The 23,307-nt window shown below is 27.9% G+C and overlaps 2 protein-coding genes across 10 annotated transcripts; one reads left to right on the top strand and one right to left on the bottom strand.

Annotated features, from left to right (window-relative positions):
• The first annotated feature begins 1,498 nt into the window (after positions 1 to 1,498).
• On the top strand, positions 1,499 to 10,321 carry LOC105145583 (calpain-7). 3 transcript variants are annotated; one of them, XM_087403509.1, is made up of 14 exons: positions 1,499 to 1,650; positions 2,063 to 2,125; positions 2,213 to 2,376; positions 4,437 to 4,650; positions 4,727 to 5,049; positions 5,171 to 5,303; positions 6,344 to 6,534; positions 6,651 to 6,878; positions 7,042 to 7,286; positions 7,567 to 7,775; positions 7,875 to 8,083; positions 8,166 to 8,234; positions 8,537 to 8,766; positions 8,844 to 10,321. In XM_087403509.1, the coding sequence occupies exons 2-14, from the start codon at positions 2,068 to 2,070 to the stop codon at positions 8,983 to 8,985; spliced, it is 2,415 nt and encodes an 804-aa protein (XP_087259635.1). In that variant the 5' UTR covers positions 1,499 to 1,650; positions 2,063 to 2,067; the 3' UTR covers positions 8,986 to 10,321. The 3 variants fall into 3 exon arrangements, with proteins under 3 accessions (XP_087259635.1, XP_087259634.1, XP_011053538.2); XM_087403508.1 differs by having other exon boundaries at positions 1,559 to 2,125; XM_011055236.2 differs by lacking the exon at positions 8,166 to 8,234 and having other exon boundaries at positions 1,561 to 2,125.
• Positions 10,322 to 10,487: 166 nt separating this feature from the next.
• Positions 10,488 to 22,836, bottom strand: Ptpmeg (protein tyrosine phosphatase Meg). 7 transcript variants are annotated; one of them, XM_087403502.1, is made up of 18 exons: positions 22,462 to 22,832; positions 22,110 to 22,383; positions 20,581 to 20,792; positions 20,368 to 20,496; positions 20,172 to 20,220; positions 19,880 to 20,047; positions 19,655 to 19,775; positions 19,483 to 19,570; positions 19,258 to 19,410; positions 18,947 to 19,179; positions 18,701 to 18,868; positions 16,573 to 16,750; positions 16,304 to 16,471; positions 16,045 to 16,220; positions 15,763 to 15,962; positions 15,292 to 15,635; positions 14,857 to 15,141; positions 10,488 to 14,781 (listed from the first exon to the last, which is right to left on the bottom strand). In XM_087403502.1, the coding sequence occupies exons 3-18, from the start codon at positions 20,728 to 20,730 to the stop codon at positions 14,698 to 14,700; spliced, it is 2,694 nt and encodes an 897-aa protein (XP_087259628.1). In that variant the 5' UTR covers positions 20,731 to 20,792; positions 22,110 to 22,383; positions 22,462 to 22,832; the 3' UTR covers positions 10,488 to 14,697. The 7 variants fall into 7 exon arrangements, with proteins under 7 accessions (XP_087259628.1, XP_087259629.1, XP_087259630.1 ...); XM_087403503.1 differs by lacking the exons at positions 22,110 to 22,383; positions 22,462 to 22,832 and adding exons at positions 21,371 to 21,441; positions 21,666 to 21,680; XM_087403504.1 differs by having other exon boundaries at positions 20,581 to 20,784; positions 22,110 to 22,836.
• Between the last annotated feature and the right edge of the window lie 471 nt (positions 22,837 to 23,307).

The following is a 23,307-nucleotide window of genomic DNA, read 5'->3' as shown; positions in this document are numbered from 1 at the left end:
CGTGAATACTGCTCAATTCAATATTCTAAATATAAAATGCAGTTTTTCAATCTAATTAAATAAAAAAAGTTTTTATTTAAAAATGGATCATAAATGTTACTTAAATTATTCAAAATTATAAGTAGGAAATTTTACGTTTTAATTCAACTAAGTTCAAAAAAGTTGTAACGTAAAAATAATTGAGTTCTTTTGTTTCTCTTTGATTAGAAGTAAAATGAATGATCGATATGAAAACTCGCAAACCAAGTCAAACACAGTCCGAATATTAGGTTAATTACGGCGCGCGACATTGGTCAGGCGAGATTAGATTATCCGACACTTATCCAATGTCGTCTCATAGTAATGTAAATTCTTATATTTTATTATATGTTAAATGATGATATTTTTATTATGTCTAAATAATTTCGTTACTAGTTTAGCTAGTTGTAATTGAAATAGAGAATGAATAACACATTTGCCAATTGAAGAAATGGTATAGGGTAACGTAGAAGATTCATAATCCAGAGATTCCAGGTTCAAATCCCACAAAGGTGTGCGTTTTTTAATTTACCAATTTGAAGGAGTTAATTTCAGATATAATTATTATAAATGTCTTAGAAATAAAATTTGTAACCCTTAAATATGAATGTATTTTTTTTTTTCGAATATTAAACTAGCTCGGATCTAATCCATTTCAATCCATTCAATCCATTTTCATGGATTTAAAGTTTCATGAATTTTAAACGCATTAAAAAAAATTTAATCCATTTTTATCCATTCTCGTTTGCTGGGATGATGTGTAAGTATTCTTTCGTCCAAAAATATGATGAGATAAGAACTGTTTGTTAGTTCTGGAAAGAACTGTTTAAATACTGAGACCAATTCAGTAATCGGTTTAGTATTCTTCTCGTGCAACTACTTGTATTAATCGATTTTGTCGAACCGCTCAATTTTTCAAAATATTGAGATTTATGCCTTAAGCCTTCCCATATATTCCTAGCGTGTGCAACAAGATTTGCTTTAGTTTTCTCACAATCCCACGAATTACTCCCAATTCGCAATTACTCCCTAAACATTTTCAATTAAATTGAGATCCGGAGATTTGAGTGGCCACTTTATAATAATTTTTAGGTGTGTGAGAACCATTCTTTTATTATGTGAAAAGTATGGACAGCACTATTATTATGAACGAATCGAAATGTCGGCATATCTTCTTCGGTGTATATTCTTCGAACGCTGAGAAGCAACGTTCTCCAAAATATTTACATATTCGAAGACATTCATAAAGAAATGAACTAATCAAAGTGCTTTATTTTCTTCCTTTCTGTAAAATAAAGAACTCTGATTGGTTGATTTTCTTATGCCTCATGTTTTATGTGTTATATAAGGCCAGGTTCACACCTTGACGGAAAAATAAAAAACGGAAGCCAATCAGAACTCGCGAAAAGCAGAAGCAGCAAGCGAAATATACCGCCTACTACTACGAATAACATTGCTTTGATACCAAACGTTGATTGGTGAACGGGTGATGGAGATAAATTTTACCTTCACCGGCTTTTTACCAATCAGCGCTCTGTGTCAAAGCGCTGTTATTCGTATGAGGATCCGGACTGTTGTGATCTGCTGAAAGTGCTGAACATAGCCAAAATGATATATTTGATAACCTCAATAGTCAGTAATTTTATCTATTAATATCTTGGTTCATGGGATAGAGTGACACTTTTTTTTGTTAGATTCGTTCATTTCACGCAAAAACGCGTCGATTAATACTTTTTATCAATTTTTGTGTTTGTATATGTTAAACTATGCAATTATCGCATGATACTGTGCATATATTATAACGTTTTATAATGGGTCATAAATCCTTATTCAGAAGTTTAAACAAGTTTAAAAAAGCACACAACAATTTACCATCTAATAAATCTGAATTCTGGATTTTTTTTGTTTATTAAAATGACACAAACCTTAGATGATGCACGACTTGCTGCTCGTAGAGCAGTGCAGTTTGATAGTAATGGTCAATATCAACAGGCCCTATATTATTATGACATTGCTATTAAACTTCTTACTAAATTGCATTCAGATGGCATGTATGAAGATAAGCTTGCAGAATATTGTGAGAGGATTTCATTGCTACAACGCCTTGGTAAGTATGCGCCATGAAATTTTCTATATATATATATTATAAATATTTTTAACAGAAAAATATTTATGTCATTTTTGAAATTTTTAGTTCGCGAAGAGGAACAAAATAGTCATAAGCCGGAACCTTTATACCAGTCTGAATTAAAGAAATGTAAATTTCTCATGAATCAAGCATTAGATGCAGATGAAGCAGGATTAAAGGACATTGCGATAAAGTTATATACTGATGCCGCTGAACTTGGTCTTAGTGCAGTAAGTATAAGATTGTTGCATAATTTCTATTGTATTTTTGTATTATCATTAATAGTAGTTTTAATTTTGTTCGAGACGGTGTTGGTCCTCAGAGACCAACCGGCATCGAACTTTCTGTTTGGCCGGCGTTGGTTCCTAAAGAAGTTGGTCCGATACTGAATTTTCTGTTTAGTTAGTGGATTCTGTAGACCGACTGTATCAAATCTAAAAAAGACTAAATTTATTTAACATAAAAAATGTACTTACAAAACTGTAATTTATATGACATAAAAAATACTTAGACTTTCTTAGTATATTTTGAAAAACATTCTAAACATAAATGAGATCTGCTTTTATGTGTATTACAAAAAGTTACGATTATATTTATCATTTCCTGCTTATTTTTCCTTTCGATAATCTACAAAAAAAAGTGAAACAGCATCTCTACTGCGCTTAGCGTATTATCTTCTGTTTATATTCTATATGATCAAACATCCGCTGATCGCACTGAACAGAAAGTACATCAAAATCAGTTCCGTCTTGAAAATATTAAAAATGAACGAAATTTAACTTTTATAAAAAAGAGTTTTAAAGTTTAAAATCTCTGCTTTTGAAGAGTTGTTATGGTTTTTGAGTTTGTCTGTGAGTTTAATAATTTTTATACGTAGAAAACTATGAGCTGAATAAATAGAAAATTTTTAAAATTTTGTGGGCTTGTCACGTGCTCAAAAAAAATTGCAAAAATTTTTCAAACTTTCTAACATGAAAGTTTGAAGCTTTTTCTACAAAATTATTTTTCGTAAAAATTGTTCTAAGATTTGTTGTTACTGAGTTATTATTAAATAAAAGGAGCATTTTGATTTTGATTGCTCATTATTTCTTTAAAAATTATTATACCACAATTTAAAAAACAGATTTTTAAAGTTAAAACTTTGCTTTATTGAATAATGTCTAAATAAATATCTTTGCAATGTTCTGGTTTAAATTGTATCCGAAAATACGACAGAAATTATGTAACAACCTAATACAATTTAATTACAAAAACGACCAAATAAGCGAGCATACAATGATATTTATTAATCTTAGAAGAACATAATCTATAGACGTTTCGATTCACAAAGTTTTCTTCAATATAAATTAAATGAGTCTATTCTACTTAATACAAAATACTATTGCATATCGAAAACAATTCCATGTCAAATATTCCAATATGTAATTTCATCTGATGATAAACCATCTCCGTTTTAATAATTTGGTTGAAACGTCCATAGATTATTGATATATTATCCTAAGATTAATAAACATCATTGTATGCTTGTTTATTTGATTGTTTTTGTAATTAAATTATTTTGCTGTACAACTTTAAGCGATATTTATATTCTTTGTTATTACTCTAATACAATTCTTGCTATTATACATTTTAGATTACATGTATACCCTTTTTATCTTCGCAAAATAAGGTCCAATCGTGAAAATGTTCAAACAAAAGTTGTAGGGTTTAAAGAGATCTATTTAGTGATCTTTTTATTCTAATATCTAATGGCTGATGTCCAAAGCTTTTCAAAACACTATAAAATTATTTTTTATTGAGTACTTTTCAAGTTGTAAGGCTCGAAAGTTATACAGTACCAGTAAGACATTAACGTTACGCAAAATATCCGACTAAAACCGTTGAATGTTGATCATTTTTATAAAAATGAATTTTTAGTGCAAAAATGAAAATAAGAGGTACAACCTCCAATGACTTTGATCTTAACAAATGTTCAAGACATGATCAACGACATTCTAAGGGTTTTATTAGAGCTCTCGATATCGGCCATTAATTATTGGAATAAAAAGTTGGATGTTATCTATTAAAAAAAATAGATGTGACCTTGATCTGACCTTAGCGACGCCAAGATCAGACTGATAAAATCAGTAAATAGATCTTTTTGAATCTTACAACTTTTGTCTGGACACTTTTATGATTGGATCTTGCGAAAATAAAAGCGGTGTACGTGGTCTGAAACATCCGGTATAATAACATATTATTATACTTTTGTTAAATTTGTTTAATTTAATCTATATGATATATTGTACAGAAAACTACTGACACGGAAGTAAAAGCAAAGTTAACAAATCTTGTTAGAGTTGCTGTTGAACGGGCAGAATCTTTGAAAGGAATCAAAACTACTGCAGATAATGGTATAATGAAAAGTCTTGCTAAATTACCATCTGTACCAGAAAGCAGTTTTCCAGATACTGAACAGTCAATACAATCACAACAGCCAGTGAATGCATCATCAGCTGCTCCAGGTAGTAAAAAAAAATATATTATATAAAAGCGGAAAACAAGGCGCTGTAATGTATTTATTAGTTGAATAAATTTCAGCAAAAGATATCAGATCATCACTTCACCGGGGAAGCAGTGGTCATCTCAAAGTAACTGGTGGTAGTACTAATTATACTGAAGAAGAAAAGAAAGTGCTGCTATATGGCTCTCATATAAATGATAATGAATTTGTACCATTTATGAATATCGATCTTGCTGAAAAATTTCAATATGCCTTTCCATTCACTGATAAAGACGGATTATTAGAGCTGGCACCAAAGCAAAAGCCCGATTTCGTTGGCTGGCGACGACCAGAAGAATTATATTCTGATCCTAAAATGGTCATTGGTCATCATGTTGATTATTTTAGCATAAAACAGACTGTTAGTAATGTATAACATATTAAAAACATCTTATATTATTAGTTTGTCAAATTTAGAGACAATGCAACTAATGACTCTATAGCATACTTGAATAATATTTAATTGATTTTTTGTATTTTAGGTAGTTTCTGATTGTTCATTTGTTGCGTCTCTAGCTGTGAGTGCTCAATATGAAAAAAAATTTGGACGAAGACTCATAACATCCATTATTTATCCCAAAAATAAATGCAAGGAACCCATATATAACCCATTTGGTAATTATTTAATTTATTTTATTTTAATTATAACTTTTTTATATAAAAGTGTTATTATAAAATTATATATATTCTATATAATACATTATATAAGAAATGTTAACATTAAACTATATGGAAAAGTACATTCTGTACGAGCACTTTGATAGTTATATTTTTATTCGTGGTTGGCTTCTTAATAAGAGAAATGCAATTTTAAACATTCTATATACTTGATAGTTCTTTTTAAATTAAAATTATACTTTTGAAAGATATATTTGAATAGCACATCATTTTTTAAGGGATCATTTAAAAAATACGTTCAAAATTGTAAATTTTTTATCTTCTCCTTCCTCCTTCGTAACATTTAGGATGCTCCACTTTTTGGTAAATTTTACCTATTGGATAAGTAGCAAGATTACCTAATCACATGTGCGGATTGCCAGATTTACCTAACAGATAAAATTTATCAAAAAGTGGAACAATCTTAGTAACAGAAACCATGATCTTCCCTAAAGTGAATGTACAAAATGAAGAGAGAGTCCCTCTTTTTTTAATAAAAAAGAAAGGCCATTAATAGTAAAAAAACATGAGCTGATAACAAAAATATTATGATATTATAGTTAAAGGATATATTCCTTTTTACGCTTATTGTGCTTTAAAGCATCACTTATTCTTGCACTCTAAAGGTTCCATTTGACTTGCAATGCTTACGAGCATTATTTGTCCTTGTTTAACATTTGATAAATAACAAAGATAAAATGATTTCATGAGCATTGCAAGTATCAAGTGGAACGCACCTTTAGAATCTATTGATCTATTCAATCACGCGAGTAATTTGAATAAATAAACAGCAGTACAATATCAAACGTTCGCCTTTCTTTCAACCTCTCTTTTTCCTTTTGTTTACTTATCTAACATGTTCAATTACTCTCCTCCCTCCCTCCCCTTTCTAAATGAACGTATTTTTGGAATGGCTTCTAAGAATTTATTTTACATAAAACATGCACGTATACTGTAATATTTATCATATATTAGAAATGATGAACATATAATATTAGGAAAATACATGGTGAAACTACACATCAATGGCATTCCACGTAAAGTAATAATAGATGATCTTCTGCCTGTAAGCCGATACAACCAATTACTCTGTTCCTACTCTAGCAATCGTGGGGAGCTATGGATTTCTTTACTCGAGAAGGCTTATATGAAAGTAATGGGTGGTTATAATTTTCCTGGATCAAATAGTGTAAGTTTGGATATCTTTGCGACAACATTAAATTATTAATTCTTCTATAATTTATTTCATTAATCTTCTATTTTTTAAATATATTTATCATATAATTCTGTAATATATCATTGCAGAATATAGATTTACATGCTTTAACTGGCTGGATACCCGAAAGATGGGCGATAAGACCAAATGAAGTGGATTTTAATAAAGATAATTTATTTGATGTATTATTATTACGGCTTCACAAGGGAGATGTGTTAGTCACTGTAGCTACAGGAGAGTTATCAGATTTGGATGCAGATCGTACTGGTCTTGTACCAAGTCATGCATACGCTGTTCTTGATGTGAGAAAGATTAATGTAAGCAAAGTAAAAGAACTGTCCATTTAATATTTTTGTAAATGTATTTTAAAATATAAATGTAAGTAAGATTTTCTAGTTTTATAAGCACATTATTTATATTTTGTATTCATTAAAAAAAAATATGAAGTTTATAACTTAAATTGTATTAATATACATGTAGGGAGAAAGATTACTACAATTGAAAAATCCATGGTCCCATTTGCGGTGGAGAGGCAATTATTCTGAACTTGACATAAAACATTGGACTCAGGATTTGAAGGAGACATTGAATTATGATCCAGAATCTGCTTCGGTATTTGATAACGGTGTTTTTTGGATTGATTATGACAGTATATGTCGCTTCTTTGACGTATTTTATTTAAACTGGAATCCAGGATTATTTCATTATACTTATTGCATACATCAGTATGTAACTCTTTTCTTACATCTATATTACGTGTATTATGCATAGACTTATAATATATCTATATTATTAGATTGCTAACTCTTTTGAAAAAGTAATTTCAATTCTTATGTACGTCGGCATGTAGCGAGAGATGTACCTGTAAGATGAAGAAAGATACATCTATATGATATGAGTTAGTAGTCTAGTGGTATATATAAAAGTCCATAGTATTATGAAAATACCCTTTCTTTTCATATACTATAGCAGTGACATGTTCAAAATAATTCCATTTTATTATAGAATGTGGAAAGCTGGTATTGGACCTATGAGAGACGCATACAATATTGGTGACAATCCACAATTCTCGTTAGAAATTCAAAATAAAGGGTCTGGTGCTATCTGGATACTTCTTACAAGGCATATTACAGATATAGCAGATTTTCGACAAAATCAAGAATATATTACAGTTTTAATTTATCGTAATGATGGAAAAAGAGTATATTATCCACGTAAGTGTATATTATCCACGTAATATATAAAATTATTTAATTTTATATTATTTATTTTCAACTAATTAATAATAAATATATCTTATAAAAATTGTTTAGATGATCCACCACCGTATATCGATGGTGTGAGAATAAATAGCCCACATTATTTATGTAAAATAAAACTCGGAGATCAAAGTGATACAAAATATACTTTAGTCATATCTCAATATGAAAAAACAAATACTATCTATTATACGCTTCGTGCATATGGAACATGTCCATTTATATTACGGAAAATACCTCAACCTTATAAATATGAAAAAGAGGTATATTATTTATAAATACAATAAATGAATATTTTTCTATATTCTTTCTAGATCATTTTTTAGATTGTTTTTAATTATACAGGGTGTCCCAAAATTCGACTTAAAATATTATAACAAGAAAGTTTTCAAAAAATTAAATAAAAATTTATTTGTAAGTAAAAACAATTTTTATTTTAAGCAGTATTTTCTGAGATATAAAGTTTTTAATATGATCAATTACAGACTACATTTTAGGTGATCACTTGTATTAGTGAACGCTGAAATTTGCGACTCGTGAAAGTAACCATCGTCTGTAACTGGTCATATTTAAATTCTTATTATTTAAACAATTAATAAAATAAAAATTTAAAAATAATTTTCTTATTTAATTTTTCAAAAATTTTTTTGCTATAGTGTTTTGAGTCGCAAATTTTGGAACATTCTATATATTAACAAGTGATTTTTTTTTTATAGATTACAGGTCAATGGAACAACATCACAGCAGGGGGATGTGGTAATCATCCTACTTATGTAAATAATCCACGATATCAAATAATACTTGAAAGTGCAAATAACAATAATTATTTACTAATTATTTTGAAAGGACCTAAACAATATCAAATAGGTTTTGACATTAACACCGTCATACTAAAAGATATGAATGCTGTAACTGCATTTAAAACAAAAAGTTCTGGGCCATTTCGGTATGTATCTTATCTGGATTGTTTCATCTGTATAAATGTATAAATATTCTTATATTTTTTATCATTGATTTTTACAGATCTGGATTTGTTTATTTAGAACTGGAAGATGTACCTGCGGGAACATATCATATTATACCTTCAACATATGTATCTGGTCAAGAAGGACCATTCTTTTTAATTTGTAAATCTTCTTGTAACTTGCAACTACAACTTCTTTAACAAATTATAAATTGTTGAATTATAATTGCTATTTAACTGTTTATATATGTAATTGTATATATGTGCATACATTGATTTATCAGCATTTTGCTTCACATGGAATTTTTTTTATTCAACTTTATTCGTAATTTGTCTTAATCCTATCTACCTAGAATACTATCGATTCTGAGTAATATAGAATACCTAAATTTTATACATATAAGGAAGTAGGCCATTTTTAATGCAAAAAATAAACAATTTTTCTATATTTCACACTTTCAATGATAAAATTTATATAATCTAAACGTTTATAAACATAAGTAACTATAATTATTAACTTGAAAGAAAAAATGAGCATATGAAATTCAATAAAATGAAAGTATAGTTCAGAGTTTCCTTGTAATAGTCTTAAATAAAACGATATAAAAGTGATTTCAATAATCAATTCAGATCAATAATTTAAAAAACAAATAATATTGTTAGGTAGATAAAATTTTTACAATTAAATTAATTAAATTACATACACATATTCGAAAAGGGACGTTTAAAGATTTTTAAATAATCTGTGACCATGTTCTCTTGTTTAGTCTTTTGTTTGCGATAGAGACAACACATTATTTAAAAGACTTTAAAATATTGGTTTGTTACATTATATATTTATAATTCAAAATTGTTTAAGCAGGTTTCAAGTTACTGGACATAATGTGTTTGGGTGTATGCAATAAACGATTGACAAATAAAAAAAATTTTTTAAGAATTTGTCTATAAGGGTTTCTCATCAACGACCGAGGAACTTTTGCCGAATTAATCGACTTTGTAACCAAATGAATCACACAAATCACGCTAAAAATTTTATATCAGCTAAAGAGGATTAAGTAAAGTCAGAACCGTCGTTTCGAATATATGTATGTAATTTAATAAATTTAATTGTAAAAATTTTTATCTACTTAATAATATTGCTCGTTTTTTAAATTATTGACCTGAATTGATTATTAAACTTTTATATTGTTTTGCATATACGAGCGAATACTTATATTTTGTTTTGGAATAGCATTCTTAAATAAAATTTATCGATATAAATAACAAAAAAATTGCTTAAAAATTGATCATTTATCATAATACTGAATTTTTAAATATTCATCTTCATTTATCTTACCTTTTGACATCGCAAATTGAACCTCTTGATAATCAAGTATCTTTTGATATGAAGGTATTATTTAATGAGTTTGCTATGACTTGTTCATAAAATTTGCGAATCGATAGCATTTTAGGGTTTATAGAAGTTTAATTTAGGTATTCGAGTTATTTTTCTCATAACTATTGTTCAATTAAAATTTGAATAAAATATTTTCTTATAGTTCGAACTTTTCATTCAAAAATAATTTTTCTCAATTAAAAAATAAATGAAACAGCGTAATTTGATTTTATAAAAAAACCATCTATATAGTTGAAAAATATGTTGATTATTTATAATTTATAAATAATTATAAAAACGAATTTAGGAGAGAATAATTTACAAAGGATTATTTTCATAATAGAGTTTTATCTTGTATTTATATATTTCAAAAGTGTGTATGAATTAGACAAGACATCTATAAATTTTATTACCATCAAGATTTGTGAGATTTATATTTATGATTGTTAATATGTTATTGATATCTGAAAGCAAAATTTTACAACACAAGCAACACAAATCAAATGTTTTAATTCGTATTTAACGTGACTGCATTTGGGGAGAGAATATGTACAAGGCACTACAGTCTAAAATTTCGACTGATTACGGTATGTAAATGTATCTAAAATAAATTGATAAAGTATTTTTATTACTTATTTCTATATATAATCGACATGCACAATATATCGAATAAATTTTGGAAAAATATTTTAATGTATTATGTTATATATTGCAGAGTGTAGACATTGACGTAACATATATTTAATTAAAAATATTTTCGTTTGCACAGAGATAAAAAATATTTGAGTAGAGAATTGCATATATGTTTGCACAGACATTTGTATAATTATATATCTTACGTTAAATAATAAATTTTCACGGTGAATTTATAACGCATCATCTTGATGTACATCTGTAAATATTAAATTCATTACACATACTTAATTGCTTTTATTTTCTTTGCTGTATATTGAAAATTCTTTTTCTATGTATACGCACACTTTGCACTTTTTTATGGCATCAGATTCTTTTAATATATTAATAATCTAATTGAATTATATTGTTTGTGTGTGTATATGTTTGATTTACATATGTATAGGATGGCCCACGTGAAATATGACAAGCCATTAATTCGAAAAATACGGAGAAGATATGTGGAAAATCGTTCAGACAAAAAGTGAAACGGTTTCGAAGGAGATATATTTTCACGTTGTTTTTTTTTACGTAAAAATATCGAAAAGATACGAAAGTTACTTTTTCACTTTTTTTAATGAAATATAATTTTTTTTCATTGGTAAAGTGGAGATGATCTTCATATCTTTTTGACGCCTCCTCCTCCACCTAAAAAAACAACTTGACCAAAGTACGTCACCTTTAAAACCGTTCCACTTTTGCCTACATATTTTTCAGTATCTTCTAGATGTTCTGAATTATTGATTTGTCATACTTTACGTAGGTCACTCTATATACACATTAGTTTTTATATACAATATATAGTAAAATATAAATCGTGAAAATATCGCAGAATAAACTATGAAACGAACAAGAAAAGATAATTCACATACATATACACACACACATACACACAATAATTTTGTGTTCTAATATGTACATACTTTATGATTAGTGGCGTCCCTTATAATTTTTCCTTAAAATAATATCTTAGATTTGTTTTGCCGAAGTAGATTTAGCATACATATATCGATATACATTGATTAAGAATCAAGACATCCTTTTATTTTTCCATTCTTTCGTGCATTGTAAAAAGAATATAAATCAATTTTAATTGATAGAAACTTTTGTAAAAAGAAAGAAAGAATGATTGAAAAAGAAAAGGAAAACTACTATATCTATCCATGTATTTTGGAGACGGATAATTTGTATTCTTTTGACCATGCATGAAAGATTGTAGACCATTGTTCTAATAATGTTTATTGTAGTACCAGTTTGTATTAATACAAAAATAGATTATAAAATGCTGGTATTAATACATATGATGAGGTATTATATTATTAAAGAATCCACAATAAGTATATTAAAAAGAACCTGTGAGATTCGTGAAATTAATTAGAAGTTTGAAAGCTTCATACAAAGAGATATGCATGTAGCCGGGAATGGAAGTAACTTTTTAAAAGTAATGAGTTACCGTTACTTGTTATCGTAAGAAAATAACAATTCATTATTTTTCCGTTACTTTTTTAATGCTGAAACAAGGTCAGTCTAAAGAATTTTAATTGTATATTTTTTGTTTAAATACTAATAAAAGCAATAAACAATAATGTACGCTAGACCAATATGTGAACTAAGAAAGGAAAATGCTTTCTCGGTTCAAGCTAGAGCTTTGTTACATAATAATATTTCAAAGTGAATTTATACATATACATATTCAGGTTACAAATTATACTGATTAAAATTTCGATCTTGAAACAATCCAGCTGAAGTGATTTTTCACAATAAATTTTTTTTTTATAATACATGACATCACTTTCGATGAACTTAGATTAGTAACTAAAGTTTGTTCTTATGTTAATGCAGCTTTATCTGTTTATGGCATTCTTAAGACGTCATAAATCAATCATAGAACCGTATTAGAATCTTAAGATATTACTTAAAACAATCTCAAAGTAATAACGAATGACGTATATCGATCAAAGATTAAAAAATGAATATATAAAAATTATGTCTATAATATATATAAATAGGTTCAAAACATAAAAAGTAACGATAAAAGTAACTAGAATGATAAAATTCGTTACCATTACAAAAAAATGTAATTACGTTACCGATAAGAACAGGTAACGCCATTACCAGTTCGTTATAAAAAAAAAGTAACTTATAACGATACAGCGTTACAAGTAAAATGTTACTTCCGTTCTCTGGTATGTAATATATCGATCTGATTCATTTTGTGTGAAAAATAAATATGTGAAAACGCGTAAATATCTATAGTATAGTGTCCCACATTTACAATAAACATTTAATAATAATAAGAGAATTATAATTCTAATCGTATCTATCTAGAAAAACCAATTACATATTTTGATCAATATGCATATTTTTTAAAGAATGTGAAAAAGTTCTTAGTTAAAAATGACAATTTTAAAATATTTAAATTAACTTTTAAAGTATTTAAATTAATATCATATAAAAACAAGCTCAACAAATTTCAACTTATTCTTATATGATATTAAGTCGTCCGATAATTTAAAACTTTCGCATAATTTTTTGATTCATATCGGACAACCATATTCTTTAAGTGTATAAGATAGCTATAATTTGCCTGCAAGCTGCTAATATTGAAGATTATACTTCGCCTTGTGCCTTTAAATAGTTTTTGTATAATTACTTTTTATGTAGGATGGACCAAGTTCCGCAATTACAAAAATCGTAAAACTTTTACCGCGTCAATTGTTAATGATAATTTCCTTAATGAATTTGGAGTTGATCGATACACAACGTAAATTTGACATGAGGACATCATAATTGATGTATTTTTTTCATTTTCAATATTTTATAATTATATCTATCATCAAACTTTTATTATAGGAAAATTATTCAAGTCAAATTATTTAAGTCCATTGACAGTTGACGTGATAACTATCTAGTATATTAAATTTATTTATATATTTTTTTGTTTACAGCGCGTGCAAATACTTTTTTTATTTATGTTATTGTATCTAAATTTTTTATCCATTATTTTCATTGTACTTCAAATTTGTAAATATATTAATTTATGCATTAATATTATTTTTCTTTTTGTTCATTAATATTTTTTCAATATAGCTAATAATAAAACTTAAAAAGTGCATAAACGTGTGTTTCTTTTCGCAAAAAAAATTTTTAATCGTCCAAATAAATTAATGATAATATATGCAGATATAATATATAATAGCAGTTTTTGTTAATTAATAGCAAAATAAATTTAAAATATTTCTATAAGATACAATATTCAAAAGGATAATATATAGATGATATATGCAAATATATATATTAGTTTTTAAATTAATTACGATTTATTTAACCTATAATTAAATTTTCATAGATATATACTATATCTTACAATTTTTGTTATGTATGTATAATTAAATCTATTTTTATATTACAAATTTAGTAATAATATATCATAGTATTACATATTATTCTTTTGAGGCTTTTTAAATACATGTCTTATAGAAATATTTTAAATTATTATAAAAGATTAATACTCTCGCGACAAAAAATATAATCACATTTTGTACAAAATGGTGTTTTGCATAAAGAAATAAAATAAATCACTAAAATATTAAATAGACCTTCTGTGTATAAGAAAATAAAAAAAATCGAAATTTTACAGTAATAAATGAGAAGTAATAAATGGACGTCATTATGTATAGTGAGATTATACTTTACATAGTACATATCTGCTCTTTTTTATTAGGATATACTATATTAAATATATATTATTATACGCGTTATTGTCAAAATATAAAACTACTTTCTAATGGCATGAGGCTTGATGCAAGATGTGAAAGAAGAAATGGTATAATTACAAACGCTGCCCATCATATGGATTTTTATTTTCATCTACTAAACTCTGGAAGTGGCTTTGCTATTCCTTCGCTATAGGCTTTATGGACTGCTTCACACACAAATCTATATTGACTCTGAAAGAAATATCACATAAATAGAACTGTATATTATATTATCTAAATAAATATGAAGTAGTAAATAAGACTTACAGCATTCTGTATCATCATTGCTCTTTGATCTCTCATAGAACGTACAATATCTAATGGATACACTGGTTGATTAGCTTCAATTAGACACAATGCAGTTTCCATTAAAACTAATACACCAGTTCGACCTATTCCAGCAGAACAATGCACAACTGCAGGTTCGACTATTCCAGTACGAGCTGCTCTAACGCGTTCTGTAAACATAGTAAATTGTCGCCAATCACTAGGCACTCCGTGATCGGGCCAGCTGCAATATTGCATATGTGTTATATCTCTTTCTTCTCCAGTCTACAAAGAAATATGTGAAAAAAAGCATACATTAATAATATTATCAGATATTATTTTATACTAAATAGTATGTACTAAAAAAAAAGTAGTGTAATAAATTGCAATAATATTAGAGAAACTGTAATAATATTAGAGAGAGACTTTACTCACATTAACATCGCGAAGTATGAATTCTCTAAAAATAAATGTATCTTCGATATTTTCTGCAGTCGATGTAAGTGTAAGATTTCTTAATGTGAGAGTCTCGTTATACGCCGGCCAATATTGATGACATTTTGCACGACCTCGTTCAACTAGGGTTGTAAGCATTACGACAAGTGTACTACCCGCTTCTAAAACCATTTGCCAAAAGTCGGCAACGGTGGAAGACAAGGGACCCTGTGTAGCAATATACCTATTAATAATGCCTGAACCTGGTATTTCCATGTTCACGTAATTCGCATTGATGTAATCTCCATTCGCAGATCTCATCAAAATTACTCGAGTAACATCATCTATAAAAATATATATACATTATATACAAATTTTATTTCAATAGTTATTTTATGAGAATGGATCTTTTTAATAACTTATTAATATAATTAATATAATTCTATTTGTTATAAAGAAACTTTAACTTACACGGCGAAATATCCCGATAGCGATTTTTTGATTGATTTTCCGGTTTTTTCGATTCAAGTGACGTAAGTTCCGGATTTTTTCTATATAACTGTTCATATTGCGCGATAAGAGCACCGCTTGCTAGACCGTCCGCAAGCAGTAACATAGATTGAGCTAGTGCATCAGATCCAATAGCTGCATGAGGCGCATCAGGTACATACCTAACAATTCATTATAATAAATTAGATTTAATACAGTTCAATAGAATTATGTAGAAAACATTTATGACTTGGAATTATATACCTATAAGGCGGTTCTTCTTCGGACGTCTCATCGGTGCCAGCCAATGCATTATATAGAGCATTAGGTCTAACAGTTAGAGTAAGTTCACCAGATCCACGATCGCGTGATTGCCGTATTAAATTTACTACGCGTTCATGCAATAAACCACTCACATCGATTCCATTGATATAAACAACCTGTAAAAAGAAATGTATTTTATAAGAAAGAAATATTACATAGACTTGATACGAATAAAAGTATGCATTAAATGATTAAATACTTGATCTCCTTCATTCAATTTTGGGTAACAACGATCAGCGGGTGTATTTGGTGCTACTCGTGATACTAAGATTGGCATATCCAAATCTAATCCACCTTTTACATTAAAACCAAAACGACCTTGTTCATCTGGCGTTAAAGATATGGTTACTAAACCATCTTCTAATATCTAAAATAATGGAAAATATATTTAATAAATATTATTTATTGAATATCTTTACTTTTACTTGTTAGTTATTATATTATAGGTATTTTCGATAGCATATGTACTTGTGGAGCTGGTGAACTAGTAGGTTCGCTATAATCTGGCAAATCGTAAATATTTCTTTCAGCAGTTGTATCATCGTCTGCATAACTGAATACTCGAGATCCTAACGCTGGTGAAAATGCTCCACCTCGTGTATAGCTTCCTGTTATTTCTTCCCTCAAAGATAAAAAACCACCCTCACTATAAGAGGAGATAAATAAAACTAAAAATGCTAAATAAAAATAAACGTTAACTATATAATTAATAAATCATAACGTGAAAAATTGTATATTCCAAAACAATTGTAAATCACAAAAATACAAATTATAATGTTAAGATATATATATATATATATATATATATATAGATGTATTATTTCAACATCTAATTTTGACAGTAATTGGCATTCTTTTACTTACAAGGAGAGATTCACATATGTGTTTCACGGATTTTGATCAGCTTTTGCGTTGTTATTCTGGGACAAAGAATAAACCCTGTAAAGCAGTAAATTGCATCTCTGCGTATTTTTCGAGAAAATCATAAATTTAGATCAAGACGACAAATCGCTTTTAAATCTTTTTACTCTTCATTTAAATATAAATGAAATATTTAAAATTATTTAAAATCAGAAAAATACATCTCTGACAGATACGAATGTATAAACATATAATTCGAGTATAAGATTCGTAACATTGCACTACCTGCGCCGACTCCTACTGCTTTATGAATGGCAACCGTTCGCGAGGTGTTTTAAGCTTCAGTTGAAATTAAAGAATGCCAATTTTCTCTAAAACTGTCAATTTTCGGACATAATATATACACATAAAAATTGTTTTTTAAATATCTATCCCCCAGGTTCAAAAGCGATCCGTGACCTAAAATCACAATTTTCTTGAAAAATATGCAGAGATGCAATTTATTGCTTTACAAGGATTATTTTTTCCTCAAAAACTGATCAAAATCCGTGAAATACATATGTAAGGCTCTCCTTAATTGATGTATTCATATAAATGATCCTGTTCTAATTAATGTAATGTAAAATATTGCAAACATTACAAACTAATTTTTTCATTATAAATTTTGTAAATAAATTATACATACATATACATATGGACTTGGTTAGAGGGTGTATGTATGTACTAACAATATTAAAACATTAAGAAAAGCGACAAATATGAGTAAAACATGATAATTGATGCGCGGATGAAATAATAAACAATTAATTAGAAATAAAATCTAATCATTTAATCGTAGTACATTCCGACTTCTTGAAGTTATTCTCAGTTTTGACTACTAGAATTAAAACGAAACATCTTGTTCTCAGAAGTGGAAGATCTTGGTTAGATAAATGTTATAAAAGATATATAGCTACGCGACTTGAAATAATGTTAGTAGCATATATGTCATTATAAGAAAAATTTTCGGCTTTAATATAAAATATAATACTGGTTACGCAAACAAAACACACACACACACACACACACAATGACAAGAAAGAATAACAACAATACGCCACAGTTTACTATTCCTTATTTGCCACAAATTTCAAACCAAAATAAAATATTTTTTTAAACAATTTTGATTGAAAATTATCTTTTTATAGCATCAGCAAGCTTTGCAAATGTATTAAAAATATTAAATAATGAAAATAATATTTGTGCTTTAAATCTCTCTATGAAAGAAATATCTCTTAAATTAATTTCTCCTTCTTGCAGTAGAATATATGTTCATTAACATTGTTCCTTTATAGCCATGTTTTTGATGACATTCTAACAAGAATCTTCCACCTTTAAGTTTACACATATGACAGGATGTTAATCCTAATTTCTTTAATATGGCATTCTAATTTTAATCATCAATTGTTAGCTAAGGATGATTCCAAGAAGAATCAAAACGATGATTAAATAATTATACTTAATTTTATTTCTAATTAACTATTTATTATTTTATTCACGCAACAATTACCATGCTATATTTATTTGTCACTTTCTTTCTTAATGTTTAAATTTTGTAATTAAAATTTTAATCATTTTCTTAATCTTCTTGCTTGCTGATTATTTATATATAATTACGAGGAAAGTAATTATATGCATAACTGTGGAATATTTTTTTCAATATTATAAATAAATATTATTATTATATGTAACTAACTCGTCACTTGGATTTCCTTCACCCCATGCTTGACGAGGTTCACGAGCACCGAGGGATTGAACCTTATTGTCATAAGATCGTGAAGGTCTCCCAGGTATTGCCAATTTTCCTTTGTCGTCAGTAACAGATGCAGTTGCAATAGTATGAGCAATTTTTTTACTAGGTGACCTAAATATTAAAAATTTTCTGAGAAAGATCCTTACAAAATATTAATTTTGTAAGTTAACTACTATAAAGTGTCATTACCGTATAAATGTCCTTTCCACACGTGCTCTGTGCTTTCCATCTTCAACTGTTTGAAATTCTGTACGTCCTGAGTATGTAAATCTACTACTTAAAGTAAGAGGAAATCGTTTTGGTCGCATTTTCGGACTGTGAAGTCTAAAGAAGGTATGGTGCTCAACACAAGCTTTCCATAGATTTTTAGAACTACGATAAGTTTGCATGTTAAAACCTAATAACGTGTCATAGTTTTCAGACTGCAACATAAATTAATTAATTCGCAAAAGTGACAAAAGAAAATCATACATATTAAATTAATGAATAATAAAACTCACTTGTTCTCGTCGAAGTTGTATAAAAAATTGTTTTCTTTTAAAAGAGATTTTAACTATTTTTGACCATGAAAACACATTGATTTTTATGCCATTCTGAAATACAACTAGACCAATCGATGTAACACCTAACTGTATTTCTTTATTTGTTGAATCCTGAAAGATAAACAAAATGTATACGTTAATTTTATTTTTAAAAAGTACTTTTTAATCTAATATATTCTATACCCTTGCTTTATGTAATTCCACCCCATACATATCTAAACGTTTCGCATGATCTAAAAAATTAAATTCTGCATCAGCTGGCAATTGTCCCCTATGAATAAAAAAAAAGAATACATTTGTAATATTAAAGCAAATTACAAGATTTACTAGATATTAGATATAAAGATGTACAAACTTATGCAGTTTATGTAGCTCTGATATCTTCTTCTCCATTTCTTCTGTTTGTCCAGGTATCAATTGCAATTGTGAAAGATATCCTGGTCCATGTTCCTCTGGATGATAATCTCCTAATTCCGCTATATATACAATATACAAAAATTCAATGTATTAACTCATTTTATTAATTTGTATTCAAGACTAAAATTATTTAAATTTACTTCATTATTTTTAATATACTTACACTGAACTGTATAACTAGCAATTAAACAAGCTGTACTAGGGGGTAATTGGAGTTTTCCTTGAAGAATATCTCTACGTATTTGTAAATAAAACTGATATCTAGTATATTCTTCTTGTAGTTTACTAGGGTCGGATACATAAAATTTTACTCTAAAAAAGAAATGTCCACCTAAAACAAACAAATATATATTATATATTTGCTATATAACACATAATAGATAATTAACCAGAAAATATTTAGTTTTCATATAATTATATATATATTTTTTTTGTTAAAGATATAGGATCTTTACCCTTACTTCTTATCTGCTTTTTCACAGGTTTAGAGGGATCCAGCCACCTCTAGAAATATTTATATATAAAAGGTTAATAATTTTTTAATTGTATTTACTATTTTATTTACACTAATACATAAAATTTATATATTTTAAGTAATATTTTGAAAAAGACCAGGTATGTAATAAAATAATTCTTTTTAAAATATGTTACCATTATATCAGATGTAGGAATAGTTGTGCTAACTCCATTTTCAGCATATTGTAAACCAAAATAATCTTTTTCAATAAGTTCTAAATGTTGAAACACCAAATCTAATAAAACTTGTCCTTTTGCTCGTTTCTATAATATTTATTTATTTATTAATATATATTTATTTTTATTGTTGCATTTAATTGTTACTATGAAAGAACGTTATAGACTTACATCTAATTGAAATGTATGCTGTGTATCATCTAGGAAAGTAACAGTGGCTGATAAAGATTTTAGTCTGCGATTCCTTGCTAATTCAGCACCACGAACGTGGTAGCTCCCACTGGAGCCACTCAGTGCTCTGCGTGATACACTTTCAATCATCTCAAATATATGAAGGCGTGTCAACCACCTTCTCGATACCACCTCTCTGCTATGCTGACCACCTTTGAGAATTAAATGGAGCATTATATATCAATATTTTAACAAAAAATTTACATAATAATTCGTTGACAATTATTATATTTAATATACTCTTATTAGTACATGAAGTTTGTGAAGAATCCTATACATATATACAAATGTGTGTGTGTGTGTATATTAGTCTTTTCATTTTATAAAATTAATATAATTTCATATATTTTACAAACATATATATAAAGAGGAAAATTAATATTATATTGAAATTGTTATGCTTCAAAGCAATACAACATTTAATTATACTGAAGATTAGAAATTAGTATCAATATAATTAAATTGAAATAAATAAAACAGCACTCAGTAATTTTACATATATATATTTCAGTGATACATTTACAAGTATATAAGATATATCATTTCATTAAAATTTACTGATTAGTAATAAAGAAGTGTAAAGACGCATCTGATTCTTGCATTTAAGTTATTCATTAATAAATATATTTTTAGACATAAATAAATAAAAAATTTTGTTAATATATATCATAAGGAAAATCTGTCTTTTAGCTGTTTTATAAAATTATTTGTTATAAAATTTTCTACATACATTTTTATCTACATTTCTTCTATTTTTTCATAAATCTATGTACGTGACGATTGAAGTATAAGAAAGTACAACTAAAAAGAAAGATTTTTTTTTTACCAAAACAATCTTGTTAATTAGTACTTCAAAAACAAATATGAAAATATAGTTTACATTTCAGAAATATCATTAAAAAACAAATTTATCAATATTTGGATCAACATAAGTTATATATTTAAAACATTTCTTTTTTATAAGTTAAAAATAATTTATGTTAATTAACACTTCAAACTATAAATAGATACGAAAATATAATTACATTCCAGAGATGTCATTAAAAGCAAGTTTACCAAGATTTTAAGTCAATAATCCAACATGAGTTACATAATCAAATTGCCAGAATAATGTAGAGAGTAGAGGAATATTCTGAAAATAGTTTATACAAAAAAGAGAGAGTAAGATTGTGACTAACTGCTATCACACAATTGGATTCTGCAAATTTTTTTAGGACTAGTGCATCAATCTTGACAGATATATTTACGTATTTACATATAAATTACTATAAATTTAAAAAATACATATATAAGATTATTGGAGCAGTGTATAAATGATATTAAGAAATATATCATTGTACTGTCAACATGCAAAATCATTCCTCAACCAGACATACGATTACAGTCACAGTGAAATACTCCGTATAATTTGATTTGAGATATAGCGAATTATAATCCCACTAAATATAATATAATATAAATTTACTCACATTCATGATACGAGCGACACGTTTTACTTGCGATTTCCGTAAAACCCTGTACACAGGATTCGATAAATTGTTCCAAGCGTACATACGAGCCCGGGAGCCGCACTTCCCTCAGAATAGTATTGGACTCTCGGGCGAGACGTGCACAAGCTTCTTTTCATAATTATGCTGATCCAAGCACAGTCCACTCTAAGTGGATGTATAATATCATATTGATGCGGCAAAGCAACAGTTATCACACATTTCCTCACACGAAATTGCAACCTCTTACGACGCTCTGCCGACAATTTCTAATTTACCACTTTCCACTTTCCGATTCCGCTTCTCCCATTCTTATCAATTCTTACCAACATACCTCTATAAGGTAAAACGGTCGGATTGGCGAGATTGGTAATCGGAGTAATTGTATGCACGAGGCAACGACGTTCAATCAATCATGGATAAAAGCATTCCGCGATTTCGCGAGTAGGGCTTACAAAAATATATGCGCATATATATGCAAGATCTATTCAGGTGCAGCATATGTATATATGCATACACATACATATGTATACACATATGCATGAAATGAAAGCTAAATAGTGCACATAAGACAATAGTATTTTGCGAGTTTTGTTGTGGAACGAAGGTTCTAATCGGCCCTTAACATTTCGATTATGCGAGACATTTGATGATTAGAAAAAAACGCGATTGCACACATGTGTATTTATTCATGTGTATTTATTCGTGTGTATATTCGTGCTTAGTGTATACACATATGACACATGCAGGAGGCATGCGAATATATATATATATATATATATATATATATATATATATATATATATACACACACACACGTAGCAGAAAGAGATCAAGCATATATAAAGCTCGATGTCCACGATGTTAGAAATCGGTCCGAGATATCCGAGAAAAAAATTAACAAATTATATTTGAACAATTTGATCACATGACCATTGCGATTGGTCAATTCTTTCTTCATCCGAGGTCACGAACCGATTTCTAGCATCGTGAACACGAGGCTTAAGAAACGGTAGGTTCATTCGTATGTGTTGTTTGCACTTTTTGCACTTTAACCACTTTAGGCCGGAATTAGATTACGCATTGAAGATTGAATTGAAGATTGAAAGATTAAAGTTTGACTAATCAGAACAAAAGGAGTCAAAACTTTTTTGTCCTCATTGGTGAAATTTCAATCTTT

Source organism: Acromyrmex echinatior, chromosome 2, assembly GCF_024713525.1.
Source record: "Acromyrmex echinatior isolate Ae372 chromosome 2, ASM2471352v2, whole genome shotgun sequence".
NCBI lineage: Eukaryota > Metazoa > Arthropoda > Insecta > Hymenoptera > Formicidae > Acromyrmex > Acromyrmex echinatior.
The sequence above is the reverse complement of the archived record's forward strand: the minus strand, read 5'-3'. Positions and strand labels throughout refer to the sequence as shown.